Genomic DNA, 26,616 nt, shown 5'->3' with positions numbered 1-26,616 from the left:
TTTAAAAAACTTTATTTACATGAAACATTGCATTGAAATAATTACACACAATCAGATTTCTTTCAGAAAATAAACAAGGAAATGTTTACATTTTAAAACAAGCTGCCATGATTCAGGCTCAACAAGTGAGAGCGCCTGTTTTCTTCAACAGGTTCATCAAGCCGTTTAAATTAGTTCACAAAGGCCTCACTTCATTTTCAATAAATTAATATCCAAAACGTGAGACTTAACAACTTTGAGCCTAAACGTCATCTGTGTTCAGTTTGACCATGTAACCATTCAGCTCATCAGTTTGTTGACTAGACATTAAAAATAATAAGAAGGCAATTCACTTACCACAAAGAATAAAATCTACCATTTACAACCAACATCCTTCATTCATCTATTCAATAAAAATCTATATAGGACTCTTAAAGGGCTACTATACTTCTAAGTCTCTAAAGTACAAAAGTAAAGTGGAGTTTCCCTTCATTACAGTGAGCAGTCTTTTTAAACAATATACACACAAATGCTTACAAAAACACTACAGAAAGCACATTTAAAAAAGTCCAGCTTCGTCAAAAATGCAGTGACCATAATGTGTCCAAAACACACAAGACTTAACACCTGCTTACATTTCAGCTGCTACACATTGGCTGTGAGAAGAGAGCAGGCAAACTAGTGAAGATAAAGGGAATTTCCTTTGCTGGAATACCTGGTAAAGGGCAAGGATTTGTGTCAAGAGTCACTTAATGTTAAATGGTTCATACCTGGTTCACTGATGTCACTTGCTAGCTTTTATGCTGCTTGACGAGCCAGGACCTGACTACATACAAAAACTGATTCAAGAAAACATGAGTACGAATTAATGTCAAACTCTCTCATGGTATTTCTGTGCCCTTCTGCTCAACTTACAGGAGAGGAAACTGTCAAACTGTATTTCTATCATGTATTTAACCTGTAATATTACAGTGTAGCTCAACTCGACTGCCGTAAAGGTGGACTATGTAGATTTGAGGAAGAATTTTTAATCAGAAGATTTTTTTATGCCTTAACAAACTCTTCATTTTCATAACTAAATAAACAAAGGGACCTTAAATGACAACACGATTTCATACTGTTACTTTGTTTACATTTGCCGGACACCTTTCTAGCTTCAAACAGTGTTTACAGCTGGTTTATTCAGTTACGGAAAAATGAGTATGTAACATTACCTCATTCATATTGTAAATATTACAAGTCTGAGTTTGAATTTCTTTTCCTTAACTTCATAGTGTCCCTTTAAACACTGACTGACAAACACACACACAGTATCCAGACGAGACTGACATCAACGTACAGCACAGTTATGAACATTTACAACTAGTGCGACACACTTTCGTACCATAGCTCATCACAGTTTCAACAATAACAGTTAATACTCAGAATGACCTGATATGGAACTCTCCCAGCAGTCCCTCCCTTTTATTAATCTTCCTCATATCACAAAATAAAGTGACTATGGACCTTCACAGCAGTATCGGTTAAAACCAAGAGTAAATCGTCTAATAATGTAAAATCTGTGTATTGGACCAGTGTAGAAGGCCTACTATCGGTCTGTAGTCCGACATACCATCTAAAATGAGAGCCTTAGAAAGATTACACCTGTGGGGAAAAGTCCATATGGGGCTACAGAGCCGTGATGTTGACCATATAAACAGTATTAAGTAACTAACAAGTGTCATCTCTCGATGACATAAAACTTCATTAGGGCCCAACTCCAGTGTTTCAAAGAGCAATATTTACCTTTGGTAAAGATCACTAAGATCCAAACAGTAGTGATGCTTGAGCTCATGCTCAGTTTGTCTAAAAATGTGATGTTCCTCCTCATCACTAATCAACACAGCTTTGATCTTAGTTTGCAAATAAATAATAAGACTTCACTTAACCAGCCGTAGTGTCTCGGCCTCTATAAACATTTGAATTAATCAAATTCCTCGACTTTCAGTTTGTATTAAGTGCAATCTCAAAATGATGGGAATCTGTGTTCTTTTATCACTATTCAGTAGCCAGACATCTCCAGTGTATCCTCATTTTAAAAATGAGGTGATGAGGATGTGTGTGCACGATTATGGCTTCAATTAAAAAGGGACAACAGGTGAGAAACCCAAAGGAAAACAACCAAATGTATCAGTCAGATTACCTTAAACTGATAGTGGCCATGTTACACCACCTCTCTCTCTGTCTGTGTCTGTGTGCACCCGTGGCACAAAGATTTGGCATAAAGGAAAAAAACAAAACAAAAGGTGCCCAACCCCCTCTGTCAGTAGCAGTGATGCATCATGGTGTGAGTTTCAAGGATTGATGTGTGATATTACATCCTGACAATCAGTGTGAAGTTTGTGTTTGCAGTTGTGTAGGATATCGAGTGTGAGGTGAGAGAAGTGCTAAGTTTCACTGTGGTGTCGTGTTGCGTTTGTGACGGAGATGGTGCTTATCTGGCAGCATCGGAGACTTTATTGCCCTGAATCGAGACTCTCAAGTAGTGTCACAACTACAATTGAGGACACTGAGGTTATGTCCTTGGTAAATTTGGGAGTTTATTTACATGTTTTGGTGTGTAACTGATTCATGCCCGACAGAAGTTTTGGAATCGGATTTCAGAGTTAGAACTCTCCGTGAACGAGACGATCCAATTATTTAACAAAAAGGGATGGGGGTGGTTAACACTACCTGAGAGTCCTAATTCAGGGGAAGAACATTGTTTTTTGTATTCATTGGTTTTTAACCTCTTCTGCACTATTGTGTACATTCTTGGAGAAACAGACAATTGAACTGTAGCACCATCAATCATTGGTATCTGTGTTGTGCTCGTCTTTACAGTACAGTTAGAAATCCCCGTTTGTCTCAAGTGAATCTAAAGCAGTGGTTCCCAACATTTAACCTTATGTTGACGCCTTAAAGCAAACCTCTATTTAAGGTTGTACCCAGATCAAGTAAAGAGTTATTATTCCCTCTAAGATTGCTGCTTTTTGATTGAATCCATAATAGGTCAATTCATTCAGTAGTTTAAAAAGGGGGGGGAAGCAAAGATCTGAGCAAAGCCTGAAGAAACACTTTGATGATTGACAAAACAAGAGCAGAACAACAAAATTCTGCTACAGTCAACCTCTCAGGTTTCTCGTGTGACCCCTTGTTGGCTGGGAACCACACGTGTATGGGTCTACCTACAGGGCTGAACTGTCTATCAATATCATTAATCACTCATCTTTGTGCTTCTATCAGAGATTATTTTGTTATGACCTATAAAATGTTGTCTAATTCATCATTTAAAATTAATCACTGATTTCTCTCAGGTCACATCCTGAAATACTTTACCATAAAAAAATGGGCATAAACTAAATGATGAGGTTAGTCCTCCTCATCAGTGTTGAAGAATTTCTTCTGTTTTTTGCCATTTTTCTCCACAAACTATTTACTTCAAACAGTCCATACAGCTGTTCTTTAGAAGTAAATATTTAAATGTTTAATTGTGTGTACGGGCTGACCTGCAAACGTATGTATCACCGTTTGATGTGTTGAATTCCCATGTGTTTGTGTGCGTAAACAGACAGCACTTGTGTTTTCTTCCCTGTATGAGTGTTGTCAATGTTTAAATACAACATCTGCATTACTGTCAAGTGTGTGAGTGAAAGCACACACTCCCGCCCCCTCAGTGATGCGTCTCCAGCTCCACCACTGTCCACTCTCCCTGTGGGGAGCTCCCAGTTGCTTCTGGGGAGAAACTACTGACAGAGGTGACGGTGGCAGAGGGAGGGGTGAGTGGAGGCAGCAGGCTGGGCCACAGGCTGCTCTCCAGGGGGCTCAGGGTGCCTCCTGCTCCCCCCGGCAGCAGCAGCAGGGAGGAACAGCCATCTCTGTTCAGCAGCAGGGTCTGATTGATGAGCTGCTGGACAATGTCCACCTTCTTCCCCCAGTCCAGGTCCAGAGGTGGGGGACGCTCAGGAGACTCAGGAGGGCAAGGGGAGGAGCTGCTTGGTGTCTGAGGGGAATCTGGGAGAGGAGGAAGGGTTTCTGTGGATGGTGACGAGTCTTGCAGTTTGTCTTCATCTGATGTCACCTTTTCACAGTCGTCGTCAATCTCTTCATTTGACATCTGTTGTCTGGGCTCCTTCTCTTTACTGGGGTTCAGCTCGTTTATTACTTCTTCATCTTCACTGTCCTCTTCATCACTATTCTCCAGTGCTTCATAAATGGTGCAGAGGCCAGAGGAAGGGGACAGCAGGACAGTCTGACTTTTATTAGACTGCTGCAGCTCTTGTTGCCACTGCATGATTTGCTGTCTTTGCTTCAGTTCTTCTTGTTGCTGCTGCAGCTGCAGCTCGAGGTCTCTCCTCTGCTTCAGCTCCTCCTCTTTTTTTAACTTTTCCTCTTCTTCCTTCTTTGCTGCCTCTTCCTGCTCTTGCATCATCCTCTCCGTCTCCTCTTTATTCCTCTTTATTTCTTCTTCAGCTTCCTCTTTCTTCCTCCTCTGTTCCTCCTCCTCCCTCCGCTTCCTCTCCTGCTCCGCCTCTTCCAGCGGACGGCTCTGCTGCTCCCTGCGCTGCTGCATCTCCAGCAGCTGCCTCTGGTGTTGCTCCAGCCTGCGGAGCTGCGGGCTCAGCGCCTGCTGACCAAAGCTCCTGGGCGGGAGGTCGGCGCAGGTGAGCTTTGGCGGGGTGCCCGTGGTGCTGTGAGGTTTGACGATGTCACAGTAGGTTCTGGGGTACGCTGCGTGATCGCGGCGGTGAGGGTGCGGTAATGCGGTGAAGCCTGTGTGTGAGAGGAAGCGGGAAGGAAGATTACAGTAGCGTGATGTTATAAAACAGGTCACAGGCAGGACAGTGTCAACAGTGCAGTGTGAGTACAAGCAGAAGGGTGTAGAGGGAAGGGGGCGGCCTTCAGAGGCTCATACTTTGTGAAGGAATAGTGAAAGCATTGTGAAGCCAAGCCCAAACGTCTGCCAGTGGCCTAACTGAACGGCAATCATTTATAGTTTTGCAGTTGTGACAGTGGGACATTGTTTGAAAGCGGTGCAGCAGTGACAGATACAGCCTGCTAAGTATTCAGAGGGGTGGAGACATAGTATGTGTAAAAATAGTTAACACACCAGTAAATAGTGACCCAAAGGTGAGGTGACTGGGGGTGGTGGTGGCTGGGGCCAGGGCAGGAAAATTTGTGCAGAGAGCAAATGTGCATTTTTAATTTTTCATGTGTAATTTTTTTTTTTTTTTTTTTAAAAACACCCAGAAAAGAAAGATTTTTTTTGCAAATAAAAAGCAGCCAACTTCCTGTATATGCAATCACTATCAACTATGGTGAGAACATAAACAACCACAGAAAAGCTTACTGCGAGCTTCAACAGTCATCACCCGTGAATGGAGTTTATAGTTAGTCAACCAGTGATACATGCAAAAGCTTCTCCATGCATTTATAGACATCCAGCATCACAAGAGAACTATAAACAATAGCTTGGCTTTAGAAGGCTAGACATGAATCCAACTTGAGTACATCAAGTCCTAGAGCCAAGCTATCTGGCTGACCCTGAACAAATTAAAGTAATGAAAGTCAAGTCATTGTGCAACAGTGACATGCATAAGCATAAGATAACATTAATACAGTGCTGTGGAACAGCGCAGCAGGAATGCTTTTTTTTTTTTTTAAAAAGGCAGAAAGGAGCTAAAACAGAAACACACCCACAGTAGACCGGAGAGGAAAGTAAAGTAGCAGCAGTGTGAGGAGGGCTGGCTTCTTCAGGCCATCAAACTTCTTCGCTGCTGATGCTGAAGTCCGTTCCATGGTTGGGAAGGTCCGGTGGCGTCGACTCATTCATTCCATTTTCAGACCACTGTTGTTTTTTGAGGTTGGGCATGAGTTTGGCTGTTTATCATGTCGAGTTTTCAAAGGAAAGGCCTCAACTTGTGTATTTGAGTGTGTGCAAGAATATAGCAACGATAAGCTGCAGCCTACATGGTTGACTGAATGGACGTGTCTGTAATATAATGAGATGTGTAAAGTTTGTGTAAGTTTGTGAGACCCTGAAATGAATGCCAGTGGTGTTGGACCATAAATATGCCTTACACTCCAGTCCCAAGTGCCCATTTCAATAAAACTGTACAGTGACAGAGTGCATCATGGTAAAAATCTAATCTTTATTTAAAGTTTTAAGGTTCATTACTCCAAAAGAGAGATAAACACAAGAAAAGAAAAGCTGGGTTACAATTTAAAGTGCAAGAGGAGATGAGGCGTGATTGGGGACAAGGAAGATTGCCTGTATGGTAAGGTTGGAGAGTGAAAATCAAACAGGAATATACAGTCAAAATTAATTTTCGGTTATCAGCTTTCAGTAAAAAGTATTTGGATAAATACACATCAGAACATGTTAAACAGTTCATTCCACATTTCTTTTAGTTAGGCTTCATTTTTTCATTTTTCCCTTTTTAATGAGCTGTAAACAGACAAGTCAAATCCACGCCAGTTCAGGGCAACCACATTATTCTTTGTTAAATAAAGCAGAAACCAAAAACCCAGGCACGCTCACACATTAGCTGTAAATAGTAGTAGCTATTGCACATACAGGAATTTAAGCCATATACTCATTGAAATGTTATATCAGAGGGAAGTGCCACCGCTGTCCTCTTTTTTGATTTCTTCCCTTTTTTTGCTCTCTGTGTTTTTTGTTTTTTTTTAAGTTTTACTTTGATTACGTCCACCCCCAGAGATTTCAGGACAAACACTGACGACGACAACAGTGAGATATTGTGGGGAGGCTGGAACAGGGCCACAGGGAGTTAGGGGACATTACTTGGGCTGTTAGGGAGATGATGAGCTATACATTACCTGCAAAAGAGTTCTCAGTCTTTTCACAGATAGCCGAATAGTAGGGAGGCTGGATGTCATCTGGGTTTTCCTCTGTTTGCTGGAAAGTGCTGGGAGTTGACAAAGGATCCAAGGCTTCCTCTGGCCCCAGCACTTCCTCCCTGACATGCTCTTCTTCCTGCTTCCCGCATTCGATGTACTGCTGCTCTGCAAGGCATGGCTGGGTGTGAGGCTGCGGGATCAGACATGGCTCCTTGGCCTCCTCGGGAAGCTCCTCCAGGGAGAAAATGCCAGGGCTCTTGATGCAGCTCTCCCCCGTGGACTGGGCATTGGAGTTTGAAGCAGTGGTCATGGTGTCAAAGCCGTAAGATGCCAATGATGTCGCTGAAGGTGGGGTGGTGTCTTCACCAGCAACACCCTGCACCTCCTCCATGTCAGCCTCCTCTCCCTCTTCCACAGTGGACAGGAGGCGCTGGGCTGCAGGCTGGCTGTCGAAGGTTATGTGGCCGATCGTTGGACCCTCCAAGGAATCGTCCAACTGAGCTTCTCCCTCTGTGTCGCTGGCCTCGTCCTCCGTTACGGAGGTTGAGGAGGAGGGGTTGGATGTAGGAGCAGTTGCAGGGCCTCCCAGAACTTCATCAGCTGGCAGGGTCTCTGCCTCAGCCTCCTCCTCTCCCTCCGCGTCTCCTCTCTCCAGGTGAATGCCCAGGTCCTGGTAGTCCAGGTCAGGCTGTGGGGAAAGCACTGTGGCTTGTGGTTGGAACTTCCCATCTCGATTGTAGTCACCGAGATCCTCTGGTGTGCTGGTGTCACTGCTCAGGGTGCTTGACAGAGACATTCCTGGGGCAGAGAGGGGAGCTGGGGCCAGAGTCTGCATTGGGACTGTGTTGGACTGGTCCATGTACATTTGGGCCTCGTGTTTGACATAAGAATGATGGGGAACCTCTTGGTTTTCAGGAGCAAATGCCCCAGAGCCGAGTTCTAGCCAGGCTTGGGCTGGAGTCTGAGTTGGGGTCTCAGAGTCTGCTTGCCAGGGGTCTGCCACAGGGCTTGCTGCAGCCGCTCCTGCCTCCTGTATGGGCACATGAACCTGCTGTGGCTGAAGAGGTTCTGCCCAGGGATCACAGAAGGGGTTTGGTTGGTCCCACTGAGCAGCAGGGGCAGATGGCAGCAGAGGAGGGGGAGGTGGCGGCTGGACCACTCTGTTCAAGTTGTCCAGCCTTTCATCCTCAGCAAAGTCATCCTCGTCTGCGTTCCCATAGCTTTCCAGCCCACTCTCTGTCACCCCCTCACTCGCCATCTCTACATCTTCATCCTCCTCATCGTCCACATCGTTGTCATGCCTGAGTCTCTGCGGTTCATCTGTCCGCTCTGAGCCAACATCCATGTCACACACCCGATCATCGTCATCATCTTCATCTTCGTCCTCATCAAAGTCATTAACCGGTATGTCGGGAACTTTCTCAAAGTCCGGTGAACCTGCTGAGGCTCCTTCCATGTCGATGGCTCCTTTCAGACTGCCGTCTCCAAGATCATCCATGCTCTCTGTGCCCTCCAAGACACCGGGGGCGCTCAGTTCAGACGCACCCTGCTGGCTGCCGCTTACTTCCTCAGAGTCCAGCTCAGAAAGCAAGGCTCCACCGGCCCTCCAAGCAGACCCTCCTACAGGTCCAGCCGACCCAGGACGAGACTCCTCTGTGGGCTGTGTGGTTCCGCTCATTTCGGACACAGACACCAACTGGCTACCCTCTCTCTCCTCTTCATCCTCCTCCTCGTTTAAATTGGTGGTAGGGTCTATCTCAGGGATGGTAATTGCTGCCGCTTCCAACTCTTTAGATGTGGATGGGATTTGTTCAGTCAACAGGTAAACAGGCTCTTCATTTACATCAGGAGGGGAGGCCACCAGTGGTAATGTAGGCTCAGCTGGGACAGGCATCTGGTCCTGCATTGTTAGGATGGGAGCAGTGCTTTCTAGCTGCTCGTGGGTTGAAGATGTTTGTGGGAAGGCTGTCCTGACAGGGCTTTGTGGAGGAGAGGAGGCAGCTACATGGCTTTGAGCAGTCTCTTGAGGTACCACATCCGGTGTGGTATCCTGGGCCAAGACTGGGGGAGAGACCTCCTCTGGTGTAGAGGCAGCAAGGGATGATCCATGTGGTAAGGACTCTGTGGCTGCTAACACAGTTGCTGCTGTGGCAGCTGCTACCGCTGCAACAGCAGCACTCTGTGCGGTCGCATTTGTAGCCCCCGTCTTCTTGGTCGTAGTGAAAGGTGAGACAGCCTGAGTGGGTTTGGTGCCACGTTTTGCCTGAGGGGTGGTGCTGTTTGCAGGTTTGCTGGCTGGAGAGGCAGGTGGGGTTCGGCCAAGGGGCGGTTTGTTCGAGGCAAGGAACCGAACAGCAGCTACTGGTTTCTTTGTGGGAGTGGATTTCACTGGTGGTTGAGTTTTGGACTGTGTCACCTTGGGGTCTGCTGCCTTCGCTGTTGCGGACCATTTGGAGGAAGAGTTGGTCTTTGCGGTGGCTGTAGGTTTAGACGGTTCAGGTTTTCTGATCGCAGCGGATGTTGTAGCTGTTGTAGGTTTCTTAGCCACTGCAGCAGAAGGTGGTCGACTGACATCTGGTGCAAAGAGAAAAATAAAAACTCATTCAATCTTACTATCAATAGTAAATCTAATAATATTAGCTGAGCAGTTTAACGTTTTACTCCATCAGTTAGTTAGCTGAAATCAGGGATTGATCGTTCATGATCAAATGTGTATGACAAATTCATATAAGATTTTGCTAGGACTAAAGTTAACCACTTCATGCTACTTTGTCAAATAAGTTTTAGGCTTACAATTTAAAACTGTCCAAAAAAAAGCCATCAGAAGTGGTTATGCAATCCAAATGCAAATGGGATTTTGCTTCAGAAGTATGTGTGGTCAGAACAAGGAGGGACTTCTAACCTTTCTTAGCAGCAGCAGCAGCAGTAGTTTTGGGAGGCTGTGTTGCTGTGGTCCTGCCAGTAGAGGATGCTGTGGTAACTCTAGAAGCAGCTGTTTTGGCTGCTGCAGTGGTGGAGGGCTTGGTTGTAGCTGTTGCAGGCCTGGATGTAGTGGTTGCAGGTCGAGATGTTGAGGGAGCTGTAGCAGGCCTGGGGGCAGAGAAAGTAAGATGTTCAGGTGGTATAAAATCACTGGAGACAAAGTAAAATGCACAACAAAAACAAGCTGTAGCAGCTTAACATTTGTATGTAAGATCCAAATCTGACACTACGCCTCTACATGCATTTACACACATAAATAAATGACATGTCCTAATGAATTACAAAAAGCCATTTCAACAATGGAAACCAATTAACACAGGACCATTTATCTATCGCTTTAATGTAATGTCTCTGTCGACATCCTCCAATCATTTCCAAGAGGCCAGGACAGGGTTGAATGAGTAAAAACTGAAAGATGGAAGGGGAAGGAAAGTTTGAGCATGGGAAAAAGACAGAAGAAAAAAGAAAATGCAGAGTTAGAGGAGATGACAACTGAGGGAACACACTGTGACAGAAGCAGAGAGGGAAAGAGTTGGGAGTGGGTCCTGAGGGCACTGAAGGGGAAAGGTAAGGGGAGAAAAAAAATGAGAAAAATAAAATATATATATAAGACAAGTGAAGGAGGGAAGGAAATGGCCTTAAAAATCAATCTTGTATTAGGGTGCTGGTCTACTACTCAGTCTGGAGGAGTTCTTATATGACAGTGCACGAATCCACTCAATCACTCCAGCTGCAGCTACAACAAGCAAAAACTCCTTTCCTCCTCTTCCATTAGACTCCCATTCTAGACGAGTAAAAGGATTCAGCATTGCTCTGCCCTTAGCACAGACACACTGCGGACTATATCTTAAAACAGCTACAGTAAAATTGACATTAAATTGGTTCATTATAGAAATTTGAACCTATTCTCTGCAGGGGCCTACAACTGAGACCGGGTCAATCCCTGTGTCTTAAACACTAGACCTGGAACAATTTACAACAATTAGTCATCAACTGTTAAAACAATCTCAAACTATCAATTCGTCAATTTGGGTATTCTTTCAAGAAAAAAAAGCAAGATTTCTCTGATTTCACCTTCTCAAATGTGAATATTTTCTTCCCTCTGACAGTAAAAGAATATCTGGGTTATGGACAAAACAAGACATTTGAGGACGTCATCTTGGTGAACACTGACATTCTTCAGCAATTTCTGAGATTTTATAGACCAGACAACTTGTCAACAAATTGATTAATTGAGAAAATAACCGACATATTAAATTAACGGGGAAAATAAGCATTAGTTGCAGCCCTATTTAACATCATACCTGACTAAACACCTGATGGTACTGCCAAATTTGAGACCCGAGCAAGGCTCTACTACATTTAAACTTTATTTCATTCATTACTCTCCGTTCAGTGGGCTAATGTTAGCATTGGCACCACACTGCACTGCCAGTGGGGAGAGAGAAATAGACAAGTACAAATCTACTTGTTACACATACTGGCTCAGTTGACTGGCACAGTCAGAGAGAGAAAACTCACAGTAAACCACGTTTGAAAATGATCAAATCAGAACACATCCAAGCTTAATGCAATGAAATGGCACGAGGCCAAAATTTGATACATTTGACAGGTCTCGTTTGGTTTGGGTCGAACCCCAGTCCTAAAATCTATTGCTTTCAGATGTAAGTGTTTGGATCTGTGGCCACATTTTCTGTTTTGATTAACTAGAAGAAAACAGAAACGTTCTTCTTCGTTTTACTTACGTCTTTCCAAGTTTCTCATACAGACAAATGATGGAGCAACTCCATGACCCTATGGCACTGGAAGCCGCCAACCTTTTCAATTAATGAATCATGCCTTTGTAGTATTAAGGAATGTAGCTCCTCTAATATACTCGCAGGGATTTTATGTTACAGACTCAGACTAATACGTGATATTATTTCAGTTACATATTTCAAGGCCTTACTGAAGGCTACATGGAGGTCCTTTTCTAAAAACTACACTCCTGCTCTGAGCAGCAAAACTACAGCCAACAAAAAAATATTTCAGTGTGCCAACACCCTGTAATAGAACTAAATTTGAGAATCTGTGAAACAAATGTGACTGAAATGTACAGTGATATCTGTACATCAGATTCACAAATGCAGCGATATGAGGGGCACTAACCTATACGAAACTGAGTGTTGCGTCTACTCTGTTATACTGGGTTCTGAGAAATCTCCACACAACACATCTGCCTCATCAGGCTCAAAGACTTTGACGTAGTCTGTGCTGTAACGCACTGCTGCATTGGCTAACCTACAAATAAAGTCTGTTGCTGAAATGAGCGTGTCGTCGGCCGCAGGCGATACCAGCCCTCTTTTACACTTGAACCCTGGTGTGCAAAAAACAATGCATAAGCTCAGCACTGTAAGTAATTTGGTTGACATCTGTGTCTAATAAAACAGATTCACTTTCATGACAACAACAGCTGCACAATCAAATGTAACTGCCGTAAAGAACTGTGTGACCTAAGCACCAATTACAACAATCTCCATTATGTCTTCTTTTGGACTTGGTCTGCCGCTATGGTCAATGATGTGGACAAAGACATACCGACTTTGATGGCTTTCAGCGTAGTGGCATGCCTGCACACAGATGCCGCTCCCACATTACAATAAGCATTACAATGGACATTTGTTTCCCAAAGATCAGACAGCCACTGCACAGACATGCACTCACAGGGATGTTGTAATTGGCTGCCATCAGACAGAAGATTTGGGCTGTAATGTGAAGTCCAGCCAAAAACTGGAAAGTATGTCAGACAATGAAATTAAATTGGCCCTGAGCGAATGCTGGGTAATGATGAAGAACAGAAGAAAAGTAAAGCAGCAGATACATAAAACAGGAGAAAAGGTCACAGGTCTGAATTTTTTAGATGAAAAACTGTAACAGAATGGAGGGGAAGGTATGGAAAAGGTGATTTAATTGAGGCCATTTTCATATCTAACCCTGCATGCAAGCAAAATATGAATTGACAGGACCACTCAATCAAGGCAGATAAAATTGAGTGAATGACTTCCTCTGAGGGAAAGACTGAAGGATGAAATTAAATTGAGGGACAGAAATGAAGATAAGAGTTAAGGGGGTGGGAAGAAAGAGGATAAGGGGAGGTCAAAGACTCAATACAACCCCAACCCATCCCTCCGTTGTTTGATGATGAGTCATAACTCATAATGGTTTGATCCAGAGGGACGCCACAGAGAGGAGTCACTAATGCCTGTACTCTGGCTGGTGGTTGTTGTTGGTGTATTAGTATGGATTACATTTCCTGCCAACAGAGAGCTGAAATCAATACAAATCACAGTCCAAAGGCAGGGTGAGACGAGGCACTACACAGCCACAGAGAGGATTTTAATGACCAAACATGAGGTCTTCTTCAGGGCAGAGGGTCAATACAGGGACATCACATCCACTGATACATTTTACTTGCTTTACAGTCAATATACACATGTTTGCGACAGATGCAAAAACACACCCAAGGTATTAACATACTGAGCAGTTGAAACATCTGTTTGTGTAAACATCAAAGTGCATATTTCAAAATGTAAACATGAGCCTGCCAGGGGGTGTTGTTAATGCCGCACCTACTCCATCCATTCACCCATGACTCCCTCTTACTCCTACAAAAAAAAAAAAAAAAAAAAACACACAGCTGCGAGGCTCGCTTGGCATATCCGCTCCTGTAGATTAAATTATTCTGTTTTAATCAAGCCAAAGAGAGAGCAGAGGGCTTGGCCCCGAGGTACTCTTTATCCCAGTTGCAGTAGTAAGCCCATCCTACAAATAAAATGCAGTCTCGGTACACATTCTTCTGTCCTCGCCCTTTCCCCCCCCCTCATCACTTGAAGAGCCCCCCTCCAAGACAACAAATGGAAATGGAGCACCCTAACAATACCTTGTTTGGCTTGTAGGCTGTCCAAAACCAGCTGCTTTACTCCCTCCCCAAGAGGAGCATACATTCCTAGGATTTGTGTTATCTCCCTGACAATAAAGAGTGGAGGCCTGAACCAGGTCACTGGAGAGTTTAGATGAAGTGTTGCAGCCTAGCAATAGGATGGCAGACGGTGTTGGCTCAAAGGCCGCAGGCACCCACTGTCACTGTGATGGATGCCATGGGCTTTTGCTGTTCGGGCGGTAATCCTGCTCCCCGCCAAGACTGTCAGGGGGGAAATGACAGTTTTATCTTCAGTGGGACAACTCAGAAGTAATCGAGAGACGAGACAGGGAGAGAAGCACCAAAACGACAGGATACAAGTGAGAAGGAAGCTTGTTGTGCAAAACCAAGCCCAACTTTCTAAGCCTAATGCAATAGTTGAGGTGTAATTTTTTATAAATTATCCGTTACAGCCAATTCTGGTTTTGAGTACTGAGGGAAGTCTGTATGAGACAGGTCAGCAGCAATTCTGTCCATTCCCAATGGTGACCCTTTGAAAATGATATCATCTTACAGATTGTTCAGCAACATGAAGGCATAATCACTTTCCTTTTCATGTTACACAACTCCACTCTCGGGTTTACAGTCTCTCTAAAGCAGCTAAATGATGAATGAGTTAGAAATACGGGCACAGCTAGATGGAAGAAGGGCCGTAAGGAGGGCTTGAGGAGATCCTGGCCAGATGCCCAGCACTGTACATGCACAGACGGCAGGGGAAAAAAAAAAGTCGAGGGGGAAGAGAAGGGAGATTGAAGTTGGGGGTGGGGTGGACAGAGAGTGATTGCTCAGGCAGAGCAAGGACACCATAACCCATCACTGTAGGAGAGGAGGTGCCAGATTTTTAAAACATTTGGCTTTTACTCCAGTCATCAAGGGTCCTCATCGACGGCTGGGACAGAGACATCCTCTTGTCTACCAGATGGATTGTGTGTGCATTTGTTTCTTAGTTGCATGCTGTAAACAAGTAAAAACAGAAATATCAACACACGCGACAGGGTTTTCCCAACCACGATAAGGCTTCGGTGCAGCGTCCAAAGTGCTTTGAGTTCCATCTAAGCTCAGTGTGGAGAGCAGAAAAACTAATCTAATGACATTTCCCTGAACTAATGGTTGTAGTTAGCCCCTAGTGGACGTCTTTTGCAAGTTTTGGCTATTCATGTGCTGTTTATTTAGTATCTGTATTAACATTTCCAGCTTTATGTACACAGATATAACAATGGTCCAAAATGATGTGAAATTATTTATTAAAAAATGTTAGATTTTCTTTGGGGAGAACCCTGAAACCCTGATCCAAATATGTGCACCTAAGTCTTCAGCAAGCATAGAGAAATACTATCAGTGTCCAGCACAGATCCCACATTTTCCTGCTTTTTTCTATCATGTTATTTCTATCAGATCTAATCAAATCTCAGCTGCACAAATCCTATTTCCAGAGCTCATAGCTGAACACAATCATCAAATCTTATTTGCCCTTCACAAATGAGGCTCTGGTAAAAGTAAAATCATTCTTCAAAAACCCAATATGTTTTTATTCCACCCTTGGGGCCAATTAACATTAATACTTCATGAGAGAGGCTGGTCTTTCCATTGGCTACAGGCACTGTGTGCTACTACGCTTTCAGTACACCTTATTGTCTATGTTGTTTACCTACATGAAAAAGATTTACCCTGAGTAAAACAGCTTGCAGCTTCAATTGATGATCTCATGTTACTTCACGACAGCATCGACTCTAGTTATTGTTTTAATAGAGAGATCTCAAACGACAGAAGAATTATATGTTGTGCGTTTAAGCCTTCCAAATCAATTAAGCCCATGTATTCTCTTATTTCATTCGTCATCCTCTCAGATATCAGTCTAAAAATGTGTGATAGACAACTTAACCGTACGTTGTTGAACAGCAGCCACAGAAACAATATGGCAGAGCTCGAATTACAAGGAAGTGGCTGCAAAATTACCAGGTTATACAGCCATTGTGTTGCAGTTAATAATGTCACTGGGTAATTTGCAAATCCTTTTACACCATTAAACTCTGTTCTATGCGTTGCTGTGGACTGACTACGCTATCATTCTCACTGTCATGACTAATTCAAGCCATTGCTTGATCGGAGAGAAGGTCTGTTTGTGCTACGACCCGACTCTGCCAGAGAGCCAGCACGAACAGCAACACTGGCTGAAAAGCACACCACTACCACTGCTGCTACACAAAGGATTCGACACGCCACTGACTTCGCCATCACACGCAGGTGGCACGAAATTCAACACGCATTATCTGACACAAGGGCAGACACCTGCTGCTGTTCTCCTGTTGTCCTCTCTGTCTCAAGCCGAGAGGCGAGTGCCTAATGTCACGTCCTGGGGAATAAGCCAAGAGCACTCACATACGGATGGTGTGCTAATGTAATCAGACTCCTGACACTTGAAATGCCTCAACTGATTAATTCAGTAGACTGACTTCTCCATGCACAAACAAACTGTAGTGATCCATCAAGAGCAACCGCTCCTTGCTCATCCTCCAATCACCCCAAAGTCTACAGCAGCAAGTGCCACAGTATTTAAGTCGAGCTGAAATGAAAAATGCCTTTTAAACCATTTTAGATATGATTCACAGTCATGTTGTGTCCCTATTAAACAAGATATATATAAATAAATAAATAAATAAATAATTCCTTTATATTCTTATATCAAAATCCAACCATGTCTTCTTTCTATAAAACAAAATATCACGTGTGCTTACTCAAGCTTGAACCAATTAATTACAACCAGTAATATCATGGAATCCATCCATCAATCAATCTTCAACTTAAAGTGCTGAAACAATTGGGTATTTAACGTATCAAGAAATTAACGACAACCTTTCTCCGGTTCAGGCTTCTCCAATCTGCAGATTTGCTTTCTCGGTCTCAACTATAAACCAGTATTTGAAAGAGATATTCAGTCACCTTTCTGACATTTTATACAATAAATAAGTACATTAAAACAAATAACAGTAATACAGTAATGTATTACAGCCTTTTCACCATCTAAATAGGAAACTGGGACAACTATATCAGGGATAGAAAGAGTTAAGATATTAAAAATTGTGTTGGTTTTACACAAATAGGCCTTTACTTTATTTCTTGTAGTGAGCAAAGAACGCAATGGCCCTCTGCTGCAAAACAATGACGCAGCACATAATTTCTTCATTTAATAAGAGATCATTGACAGGGAAGACAAGTGGACAAAGAACCTAATCAGGCCACTCAGTACAGAACACTACATCCTGTGGAAAGATGCTGGTTTGGTGTATTATAGATCTGACTATTTATACAAATGCCTATCACATCAGTAAGCTCAAAACTTGAAGAAGAATGTTTTGCAGTTATTGCTTTGACTACTGACTGATAATTATGTTTGGAAACAGATTATAAAAGCCTGTATTTCACATGAATATCTTGTAATTCTTTTAAATCTTCTTTTAAAAAGTCCTTAAGGCTAGTAAACGACCAGGTCATCTATAAAACTCTACAACAGCCAAAACAAGCAGCTCTTTCAGCATGTCTCGTCCAACTAGAGCACTCTCCATCCAAACCACCAGCTCAGTAGGAGAGGGATTATGATCCGAGTCAATAGCTCTCTGCCCCGGGGAGGTGGGGCCAGTTTCTACCAGGGGGTCTGTCCAGGACAAAGCGGTAGTTCTTCAGTATCGCTGCCTCTGTTAAGGCCCTCTGTCTCAGGTTATTTGTGCTAACATGACTCACTCTCTTGAAGCGTAATCTGACTCAATAACAGCCCAAAGACCACAATGGGCATCGTTCTCAACTGCTCTCTTTCAGGGCATCAAGATAAACAAAGTCACCTCTCATCCAGTGTGTAAGGGGAATTACAAAGTTTAGATCTCAGAGAGGGGAAATGTGTGTGAATGTAAGAGACAATGCGAAAGGGGGGGGAGTGTTATTGTCAGTAAAATAAAAAGGGGTTTCCCAACCGCAGAAGTTAATCCAAATGTTTGAGCGCTCTATGGATACAGCATCGCTGAACGTTTATATTACTTTATCGCCTACTTTCTGTTTGTGATAGGCATGCATACCTGGTGGTCTTTGAAACCGCAGCAGTGCCAGCTTTTGCCATGGTTGAAGCACTGGGTTTTGGGGCAGTGGACGCCACTGGACGGCTGGTAGTAGCTACAAAAACAATGGAAGAGAATGAAAATAAGACTGCGTAGAAATCAGAACAAAAGATGCTGAAGCATCGATTGTCAAAGACAGGAGAGAAGTTGCATGAAACACTTTCAGACACTATGAAAGTAGTACTTTACCTGTGGTTTTGGGTCTTGCTACATTAACAGTCTCAGCCCCTGGTCTCTTCTTAGCAGTGCCATTCGCTGTTGTTGGTCTGGTACCATTTGTTGCTGTGGCAGCAGCAATGGAGGTAGTCCTGGTCGTTCCAACAGGCTTCTTGTCAGGCACTCGAGTTAGGTTCTTGACTGTGGAGGAAGCTGCTGCTGCTGCACCCGTTGGTCTTTTAGGTACAGCCCCCGCTGCTGCCGATTTTGTGGTTGTTGTTTTCTTGACCGCAGCTACAGAAACATTGTTTAATTTGACGTCATTCACCGTGCGGTGAGAGGCAGTACCTGGACGCAAGTTTGATCCGGAGGGCCCTGCAGATTTGGCTGTGGGCTGTGTTTTACTTGCACCAGCTTTTGGTCTGGTTTTGGGGTCTGCTGCCACCGGCTTGCCGTTGGCCTTCGGTGCAGCCCCGGGTGGTGCATCATTTGCAGCCTCCTGTGGTTGTGATTGGGCTTGCTCCGATATGTTCTCCTGCGATGAGGAAGGCTCTGCTACTGCTGTGGCTTCAGTGGGCTCAGAGGTTTCCATGGTAACCCCATCCGGTTTCATGCCCACTAATGCCTCCTAAAAGGTGTGGACACCGACGTTGTTGCTGTTGCTTACGTGGTCCAGGGGCTCACACTCGTCTTGAATGGCCAGTTTCAGTCACACTTTAATGTCCTGTCGAAGAAAAACAAAACAAGGAACACAAAGATGTTGAGTTTCTTTTAGAGCTGCAAAGATCACTTATTCACTATTTACTTAATTAAAACTTTTTGTTTCTTTACTACTTAATGAACTGAATATCTTTAAAGTTGTGTGCAAAACAAAACATTTGTTTTATGTCATCTTGGGCTTTTGGAAAACACTGATCGACATTCTTCACCATTTTTTGACATATTACAGACCAAACAACTAATCAATTAATCCAGAAGATAAACTGTTCCATCAGTGGACAATGAAAATAATCTTGAGTTGCAGCCCCATCTTCTTTTACTGCACACCTCCTCCTGCCCTATGCTGCACTACTCATAAAGTCAAATGAAAAACATGTCACTGTCAGCCAAAGGAAATGCCATTTATAGTTAGGGGCCTCCAAGGAATTTGGGGGAGTCTGAAAGAGGATGTGAGCAGTGGGAGATACCAATGATCCTTTCTCTAAATCAGTCACTCTCCTCCACAGTGACTAGTCCCCCCCATCTAACAGGGCCACCACGATAATAATGCATCATAATGCCTGTGGCACCAAAACAAACTTATGAGTCACTATTAAAATACCACATTAAAAGAAACCATGGATTGGCTTAACTACACATTTTATGGGGCAGAAATATAAAAAAAAACTGATGACTTGTGTCTGTGCTCCAAATGGCTTCCAGCATCTTGAAATTGACAGAGGAAAAGAGCTGTGGTTTGGAGCGCTGAAAGCCAGGAGAGGTTTCGCCATCTCCTGACATGACACACAGGCCACAGAGAGGGAGGAGAGGGAGAAGGTGGGAAAATAAGACCCAAATGGCCCATTTGTTGGCCGTTGTCTTCCTCTCTGGTGAGCAGATGCACATGGTAATATTCATGACATTCTATGACTTAACAGAGGTTTGTGTGCTGAGAGATCCCTTTATTTACAGCACTGGTGGAAAACTTAAAATCGATAATTAAGCAGAAGGGTGAGATGTGGAGGATGAAGAGTCATACAGAAGTCTCAGATTCATTGACCTCAGTCAAGTTTTACAGAGCTCTTCCCGCATCTGCTGTGGGTTCATCCCCCACCCCAATCATCCCCTCCACCCACACTCACCCATTCCTTTGCCCCACTGACCACAGCAGCTTCTCCCCACCCCCTCCCGATTACTCTTTTTCCTACAGCCACTTGTTCCCCTCTGCTACTTGGTCACATCCTCCCCTCCTCCCACTGCTAATAGACGTGTTTCCAGTAAATTGCTACACATATGGTCCAGGCAGCAGAAGCTCTGTGTGGCCCAGGAAACAAGCTCTGCCAGAGATGGATTGAAGAGGAAATGAAAAAAGATTGAAATGGCTAGAAAAAGGGCAAAGACCTATGAGAATATAACAAACCAACGGAACAAAACAAAAGCTTTAGAAATGGAGAATAAAAGATTTATAAATAAAAAAAGTTGATGAGTTGGATCACAAACATGTTGACAGGTAAAGATTACTTCAAGAAAGGCATGAGGATTGAGAATGACCAGCAATTCAGAAAGCAAGCAAAAGTAATAAAGTAGTCATGAAGACGATTTATGATGTGCAAGCCATTAAGCCAGATAACTTAAAACATATTGGAAAAACGACAAGTTCCAATGAGCAAATGTTTCCACAGTCATGAGACTACAGAGTGCCTTTATACAGCATCACAGTGTAAAATAATGATCAAGGACCACAAACCTTTGTCAGATATCCTTTGATGGATAAAGCATCTTTATTCATCTCCATCTAACAAATTTCCAACAGACATTTCAGAAGTAAGTCTTCTGGAGAAACAACAATTGCTCTCGTTCCAAAGGTCAGAGAAACATTTGCATCTTTGCCAGTTACACATTAACATCGAAGGTAACATGATACTGCGGCACCTTTAGTGACAGATCCAAAAATGCTTTAACATTTACACTCATGTTTACAAGGTGGAAAGGTCTCTGCAAGTCTCAGCTCTTGAACTGAGGGTTAGCCAAGCAATGACAATGCTTCATCAAAATGACAGATGCATAACTGGAACATTTGTTGCCAATTCTGGAATAACTTGTTTGGTCCGTTTAGTGCCGATAACCATTGAATACAGCTCCCCACAGACACATTTGTACACACACAGCCACTGAAATCCCCCTAATCTCTTGTATATAATTATTAGAGTCCTACCCTTTGGTTCAGCCATGGAAAGGTTACAGACTGAACTGCCTGACAATAGTTTTCACTCCTGCTGCCTTCTCTCGTCTTTCTGCTGCTCATCTGGTCTCTGTGGTTACAAATCTCATACAGAAAGGGTAGTGCAGAGTAACCTGCCTACCAACACAATGTGTGGACTGCTTTTGCTTTTGGAAAATATCCCGCCTTTGGTGAGGGTCCATTAGCTAATGTGCAGAGCCTTTGGGACAGTGATGCTCAAATCAAATCCATCATCATCACTCCAGTTGTGTGAATTGGAAGATTTTTAAGCCATTAGATAATTAGGGACCAAAAAAATAAATACATTGAAAAATCGAAAAATGAAAAAAGCTGAACTGGCACTGTGACGTGTATGGGACGGCACCAGGTACTAATGCCAGGGGCTTAGCAGATAGCAGAATGAATCATATTCCTCATGTGATGACCCCCTTCTGGGCAAGGAAGGGCATCATCTCTGACCACCTGACACCATGTGACGCAGCACCAGGAGGAAGTTAATGGATCATTAAAATCCCATCCACACACGCACACACGGATAAGTGATGTTTTACTAAATTACAGCTAGACTGCTCTGCAGCACCGGTGCTTGTTTTCATATCCTTTAGAAAACACTTGACACTAGTATGATACACAATTTAGGGATTCTTCAGGCTGTTTACACCTAGCTGGGAACATGTTATGTCAGAGCATCAGATTTTTATGTTCAGAAAAATGACTGCACCAACAATACCAGCAGCATTTTTAAAATAGTCTGCCTCATGCATTTTGATGAAATAAAAGACACCCTCTATTGGCTGCCATTCTCTCAATCCACATTTGCATAACAAATCCTAGTTCAGTGAGGATTGAACACCATATTCAGGGCGCAGCTTGCCTTCTTTCTAGCCCGCTTCACATGGCTAATATCACAATTAGCTCAATACCTCGGGTGACAATTACAATGTGCTGCAAGTATTGTGACGATGAAGACAAAGGCCCAAACGCTGACACAACTGCAGCAATACATGTTTTGGCCCGAGTAGAGTGTGTTTATAAATGCAGCCATCACTTTGTAAGATTGTTAGAGGGAGTCTGTCTAGACGGACAGAGAACTTGGCGGCCTCAGTGGTATTTACAATCCACTTCTTCTAATAAAGAAATATGGCCTCGTGTGTCATTAAATCTTACTCCTGACCTGTCTCGAGGCAGTTTAATTACATCTGTCGCACCCCATCTCTCGGTCTCCTGCTCTACATGTCCGGACGTCAGAAGTGGTGCCTGGCAAAATGGGTCACTTTAATACTGTGTCTAATACAAGCAGAGAGGGATTTAGCAGTGTTGAGAGCATGGCAGGGGTTTGGAATGCATTGTGCAGACTGCTGGAGGGGGGTGTTGATACTGATGCTAGGGCTTAATGTCATCTGTAGATTTACCACAGACTGCTGTCTGCAGTTATAAAAATGAGGAAGAGACAATATGCAATTAGGAGTGAAACAGAACTGCGGGTACACAAGCATTTACAAAAGCCAGCGAAGGAAAATTAGGAACACATTTCAACCATTTCAAAGTCAAGTTTTCCCTATGTGCCTTTATAGTCGGGCTGAATTAATTATTCAATCATAAGACAGTATTTTGGCAACTATTTTGCCAATAGATCGACCCTTTTGGTTCAAGCAAAGATAAGTAACATTCTGTTCTTTCAGCTTCTCAATAGTAATAATTTATAGCTTTTCTTTGTCTGAAGTATATACTGAACTGAATATCTCTTTCACTTTGGCCTTGGACAAATGGTGACTGCAATTTTTCACAATTTTCAGACATCTAATAGACCTAACGATTGACTTGTGAGGCTGCTGGATTCACTTGGATCATTTGATCTCGCAAATCCATCTTGCCAGGCTTGAAGCAAAGCCAACATGCAAAGAAACAAACAGCATCCTGTGAGGAACTACTGGCAGCCAGAGATGGCAGCTACAGGGGTAGTTCGGGTGTGACGACCAGTGGGAGAAGCAACTGTTTGTTTGATAACAACAATGGCAGCTCCTCAGGAGGTTAGCATAGATGCTACAGCCTCTGTTATATCAGAAATGGAGAGTATTTCTTCAATGAAAGACGAGCAGCACTAAAGGATTTTCTTGATGGAAATTATGTTTTCATTCTTTTCCGACTAGCTTAAGTCAGAGCTTGTTTTACCAACTGTCTCTGTTGATCTGATTGGTTGAAATTAGCCTGTGATAGACAGATGATTTGTCCAATCAAGTATCTGCCCTTTTCCATTCAGTTTCTAGTGGCTACTTTCCAGATGGTTCTGTGTGACAAACCATCTGGTGCATCACATTAGATTGATAGGTCTATCAAAAAAATATCTTGTCTAATTGGTTCAAATAATCTTAAATTGCAGACCTGGTTTGCATATTAAACTAGCCACTTAATTTGCCTGATGTTGACTTTCTACTTTGAGATTTGTGCCAATGCTGCAGCTGCTAAAAGATGATTTATAGTGGAAAGTGCATGCCTTAAGCAGCAGTGGTATCAGGAGAACATCCGACCCATCCACATTCCAGCTCTGCTTGGACTTCCTCAAGACTCCTCAGGGCTACACAGTGACAGCTGGCTGTGTGTCCGTGTGTGTGTTTATGTGTGTGACCGAATAGGGAGTGAAAGGGTCAGAGGGAGTCCAATATATGTGTGTGCACGTTGTGTGTACATGCATCAGAAAGAGCTATGCGTGTGTGTTTGCGAAGAATGTGTAGGAGGAAAGTGTGCATGAATGTTATTTGCATGCAGACAAAAAAAGTGAAAACTGGAATTTCATGGCCCGCCACTTCCTGCATTCTTTCAAATCCAAAAAGGCACAGTTGTTTCATCTCTTCTTTCAAACTAGAGCCGCGCCTTTAGACAATTAAAACAAACTAAAGCTGACCTGGTGAACTTGACTGTGGTTACAGGTCTGGGAGTGTTCGGCAGACAGTGTTGGTAGAGAGTGTTTACAAATGCGATATGAAGCCCCTCTGACTGTTTGTTCATTAACTTTCCTCTGGTGTGTGTCTGAGATATAGGCATGTACACAGGAAGAAACACAGGCAGCATTGTGCATGTGTGTGTGCGCATGCAACTGTGAGACGAGAATGAAAAGGCAAAGAGGAAGAGGGTGGTTGGTTTATACAGTGGAATGACGAGCAAAACAAGAAGTTTAATCTGTTTGGAATAGGAAGGGGTTTTCCTAACACCAAGCTCAAGCTTCAGTCTCAGAGGAACCGACCAAATGCAGGAAAACTGCTTACTTTCACTCCAACTCTCGTCTTCCTCTACTTCTACTACTACAAAAATCTCTCTTCAATGACCGATGAAGAATCTAAAAACAATCGTCAAACTGATAAGGTAAACTGACTCCGAGAAATGGGAGGCTCAGTGTATAAAGCTCTGCTGCTCCATCTGACCATACAAGGCAGTAGTGCCGTTTCTGCTGTATCACCAAGTGAGTGTTAAGTTCACACACATACAGAGTGACAGAGGGGGAGAGAGAAAGAAGAGAAATTTAATCTGTTGCTGGAACACATACAGATTCTCCCAAAGCATGCTGACAGGAGAGGCGGAGTGCATATGAGTCAAAGGTTTGTGAATATACAGCTGAATACTTGCCTCCATCTATGCACACCAAGAGACTCTGCAGCTCTCTCTCGCTCTGACACACAAACACAAACATGGTATATCATAATGAGTCCTTGGAGGGTATTTCCCAAACAAGGCTGAGAAAAGGGACATTCAGTGTTTCTATCTTATTCTCGTCTTGAGCAAATGAGACTTTGTGCACTGGCTTATATCAGTACAACAAAACAAACTTGTGACTTCTCCAGTTAATGAAGTCCGGCTTGTGCTGTACAATGAGGTACACACTCTTGCGAATTAAAAAGCCGACTAAGGACCTGAATGCATTATTAAAAGCAGAAAACACTGAACAAGAATCAGCGTCAGCTCCATGTCCAAGAAAGGGATGATGATGTAGTTTTATGAAGCTATGACAACCAAAAAAAGGCAACGATTTTGTCAAGTATCATTGAAGCCACAGATGCACCTTGGCCATCACATTCAGTCACTTGTGTGTAAAGCTCACTGTGAGTGAAATACCCATCTTCTCTGCAGCAAACATTATCTGATCTTTAAATGAAGGTGACAGCCTGTTTAGAAACAACCAATAAACATCAAGCCAATGAAGGATGATGCAGCGTGTCAGCTACTATCAGTAGCTGTTAGGACACAGAGACTCTGCATTATCTCTGCAGCGAAGCTTCGCCAATTCTCCGCATTTGTTTGTTCACACAGAACCAAGCAGAATTTTTTTCCAAGACAGTAATTACAACAACACAATAGTGGAAGGAGACAAACACATGGTGAGTTTAAGTTTTTTGCCGATGACAGACGCCGTTTTTCGGGCAGAAATGTGACGAAGAGTCAGTAGGACAGACAGGATGACAGAGGCTTTTCAACATATAACTGCAGTATTTTTTTCCTCATGTAAGTTGACACTACCAGTTACCACGTTACTGTTGTTTAGTCCTGTAACGTTGCTTTGCGGGTCATTTCTCTTTTATTTGATGAGCAATGGATCTTTTTAGCTGTCAGAATGTGAACACCATCAGACACACCATTATCCATTCACACAGACACCGGCGCGCCTCTGCTGCGGCTCCGATACTACCTCCGGAGACGCATCAGAGCCAGAGTGAGACTGTCGGAGAATTCGCGCATGATTCCCGCACTCAAAGGGCAGTGTGAATGGGGCTAGTGTTTGTGCAACACAGCCACTGGATTACTGACTTTTAGCACAGCGTCCCATTGGCTGTGAAGAGCACAGAGGTGGTCAAAAGGAAATTCTCTGTTGTCTAGTTCATAGGTTATCTAGAATAAAAGGTAAACTGCAGTTTGGTAAGAAATATGCGCTATATCAAGAGGATTCATCAATTCAGAATGGATCTCTTGTTCTACTATTGAATACTGCCTCTATTATTATTATTAGGTAAACTCATGGTCACATGTGTGGTTTCCTATCAGGGTAAATGTCTCTTTATTACAGTTCATTTAAAAACAGTGAACAAGTTTCAGCTTTCCAGAACAGTTTCCCTGACATTACTACACCTGTTCTACCTCAAAGCTGAGACATGGCCATGGTGAGTAGACTGGAGATGACTGTCTACATTACAACACCCATTAATTACTAGATGCATTCCTCAGCAAGCTGCCCAACAGGAGAGAAGACACACACTTAACATCCCTACTACTTGTGGGACACGAAGGGAGGAGGGAATAAGACATTAAAATTCAATCTCACTGTCCGCAACATTGTTGCACTAAAACAAAACCACAGACTGTGTGTACCACCCATCGATCAAAGTGAAGATCACACAACAGCTTGTCCCAGTTCAAGCTTATGTTGTTAGTGGAGCGACAGTAAGTGCAAGCCCCGACTCCTCAACTCAACTCTGTCAAAGCATAGGGATATTTCTTTTTATAATTTCACTAAAAACTCAGACCATAACAAGCTTACTGCACATTGAATCTGCATTACAAGTGACCTAGCATTTGACCCACACCACAGAAGAGGAGTTACAGTAAATGCAAAACTAACTAAGAGTGAC

At 43.3% G+C, this 26,616-nt stretch overlaps 1 protein-coding gene across 1 annotated transcript in view; it reads right to left on the bottom strand.

Moving 5' to 3' along the window:
• Nucleotides 1–64: 64 nt before the first annotated feature.
• Nucleotides 65–26,616, bottom strand: part of prr36a (proline rich 36a) — a 35,522-nt gene continuing 8,970 nt past the window's right edge. Inside the window, exons 2-6 of the mRNA XM_073469381.1 lie at nucleotides 18,094–18,784; nucleotides 17,866–17,959; nucleotides 9,761–9,948; nucleotides 6,838–9,432; nucleotides 65–4,770 (exon numbers count right to left, since the gene is read on the bottom strand). Coding sequence (XP_073325482.1) covers nucleotides 3,671–4,770; nucleotides 6,838–9,432; nucleotides 9,761–9,948; nucleotides 17,866–17,959; nucleotides 18,094–18,673 — 4,557 coding nt within the window. The 5' untranslated portion in view covers nucleotides 18,674–18,784 and the 3' untranslated portion in view covers nucleotides 65–3,670. The remainder of the gene's footprint in view (nucleotides 4,771–6,837; nucleotides 9,433–9,760; nucleotides 9,949–17,865; nucleotides 17,960–18,093; nucleotides 18,785–26,616) is intronic.

This window comes from Pagrus major, chromosome 1 (assembly GCF_040436345.1).
Source record: "Pagrus major chromosome 1, Pma_NU_1.0".
NCBI classification, from domain to species: domain Eukaryota; kingdom Metazoa; phylum Chordata; class Actinopteri; order Spariformes; family Sparidae; genus Pagrus; species Pagrus major.
Note: the sequence above shows the minus strand (reverse complement) of the source record. Positions and strands in the feature narration are given on the sequence as shown.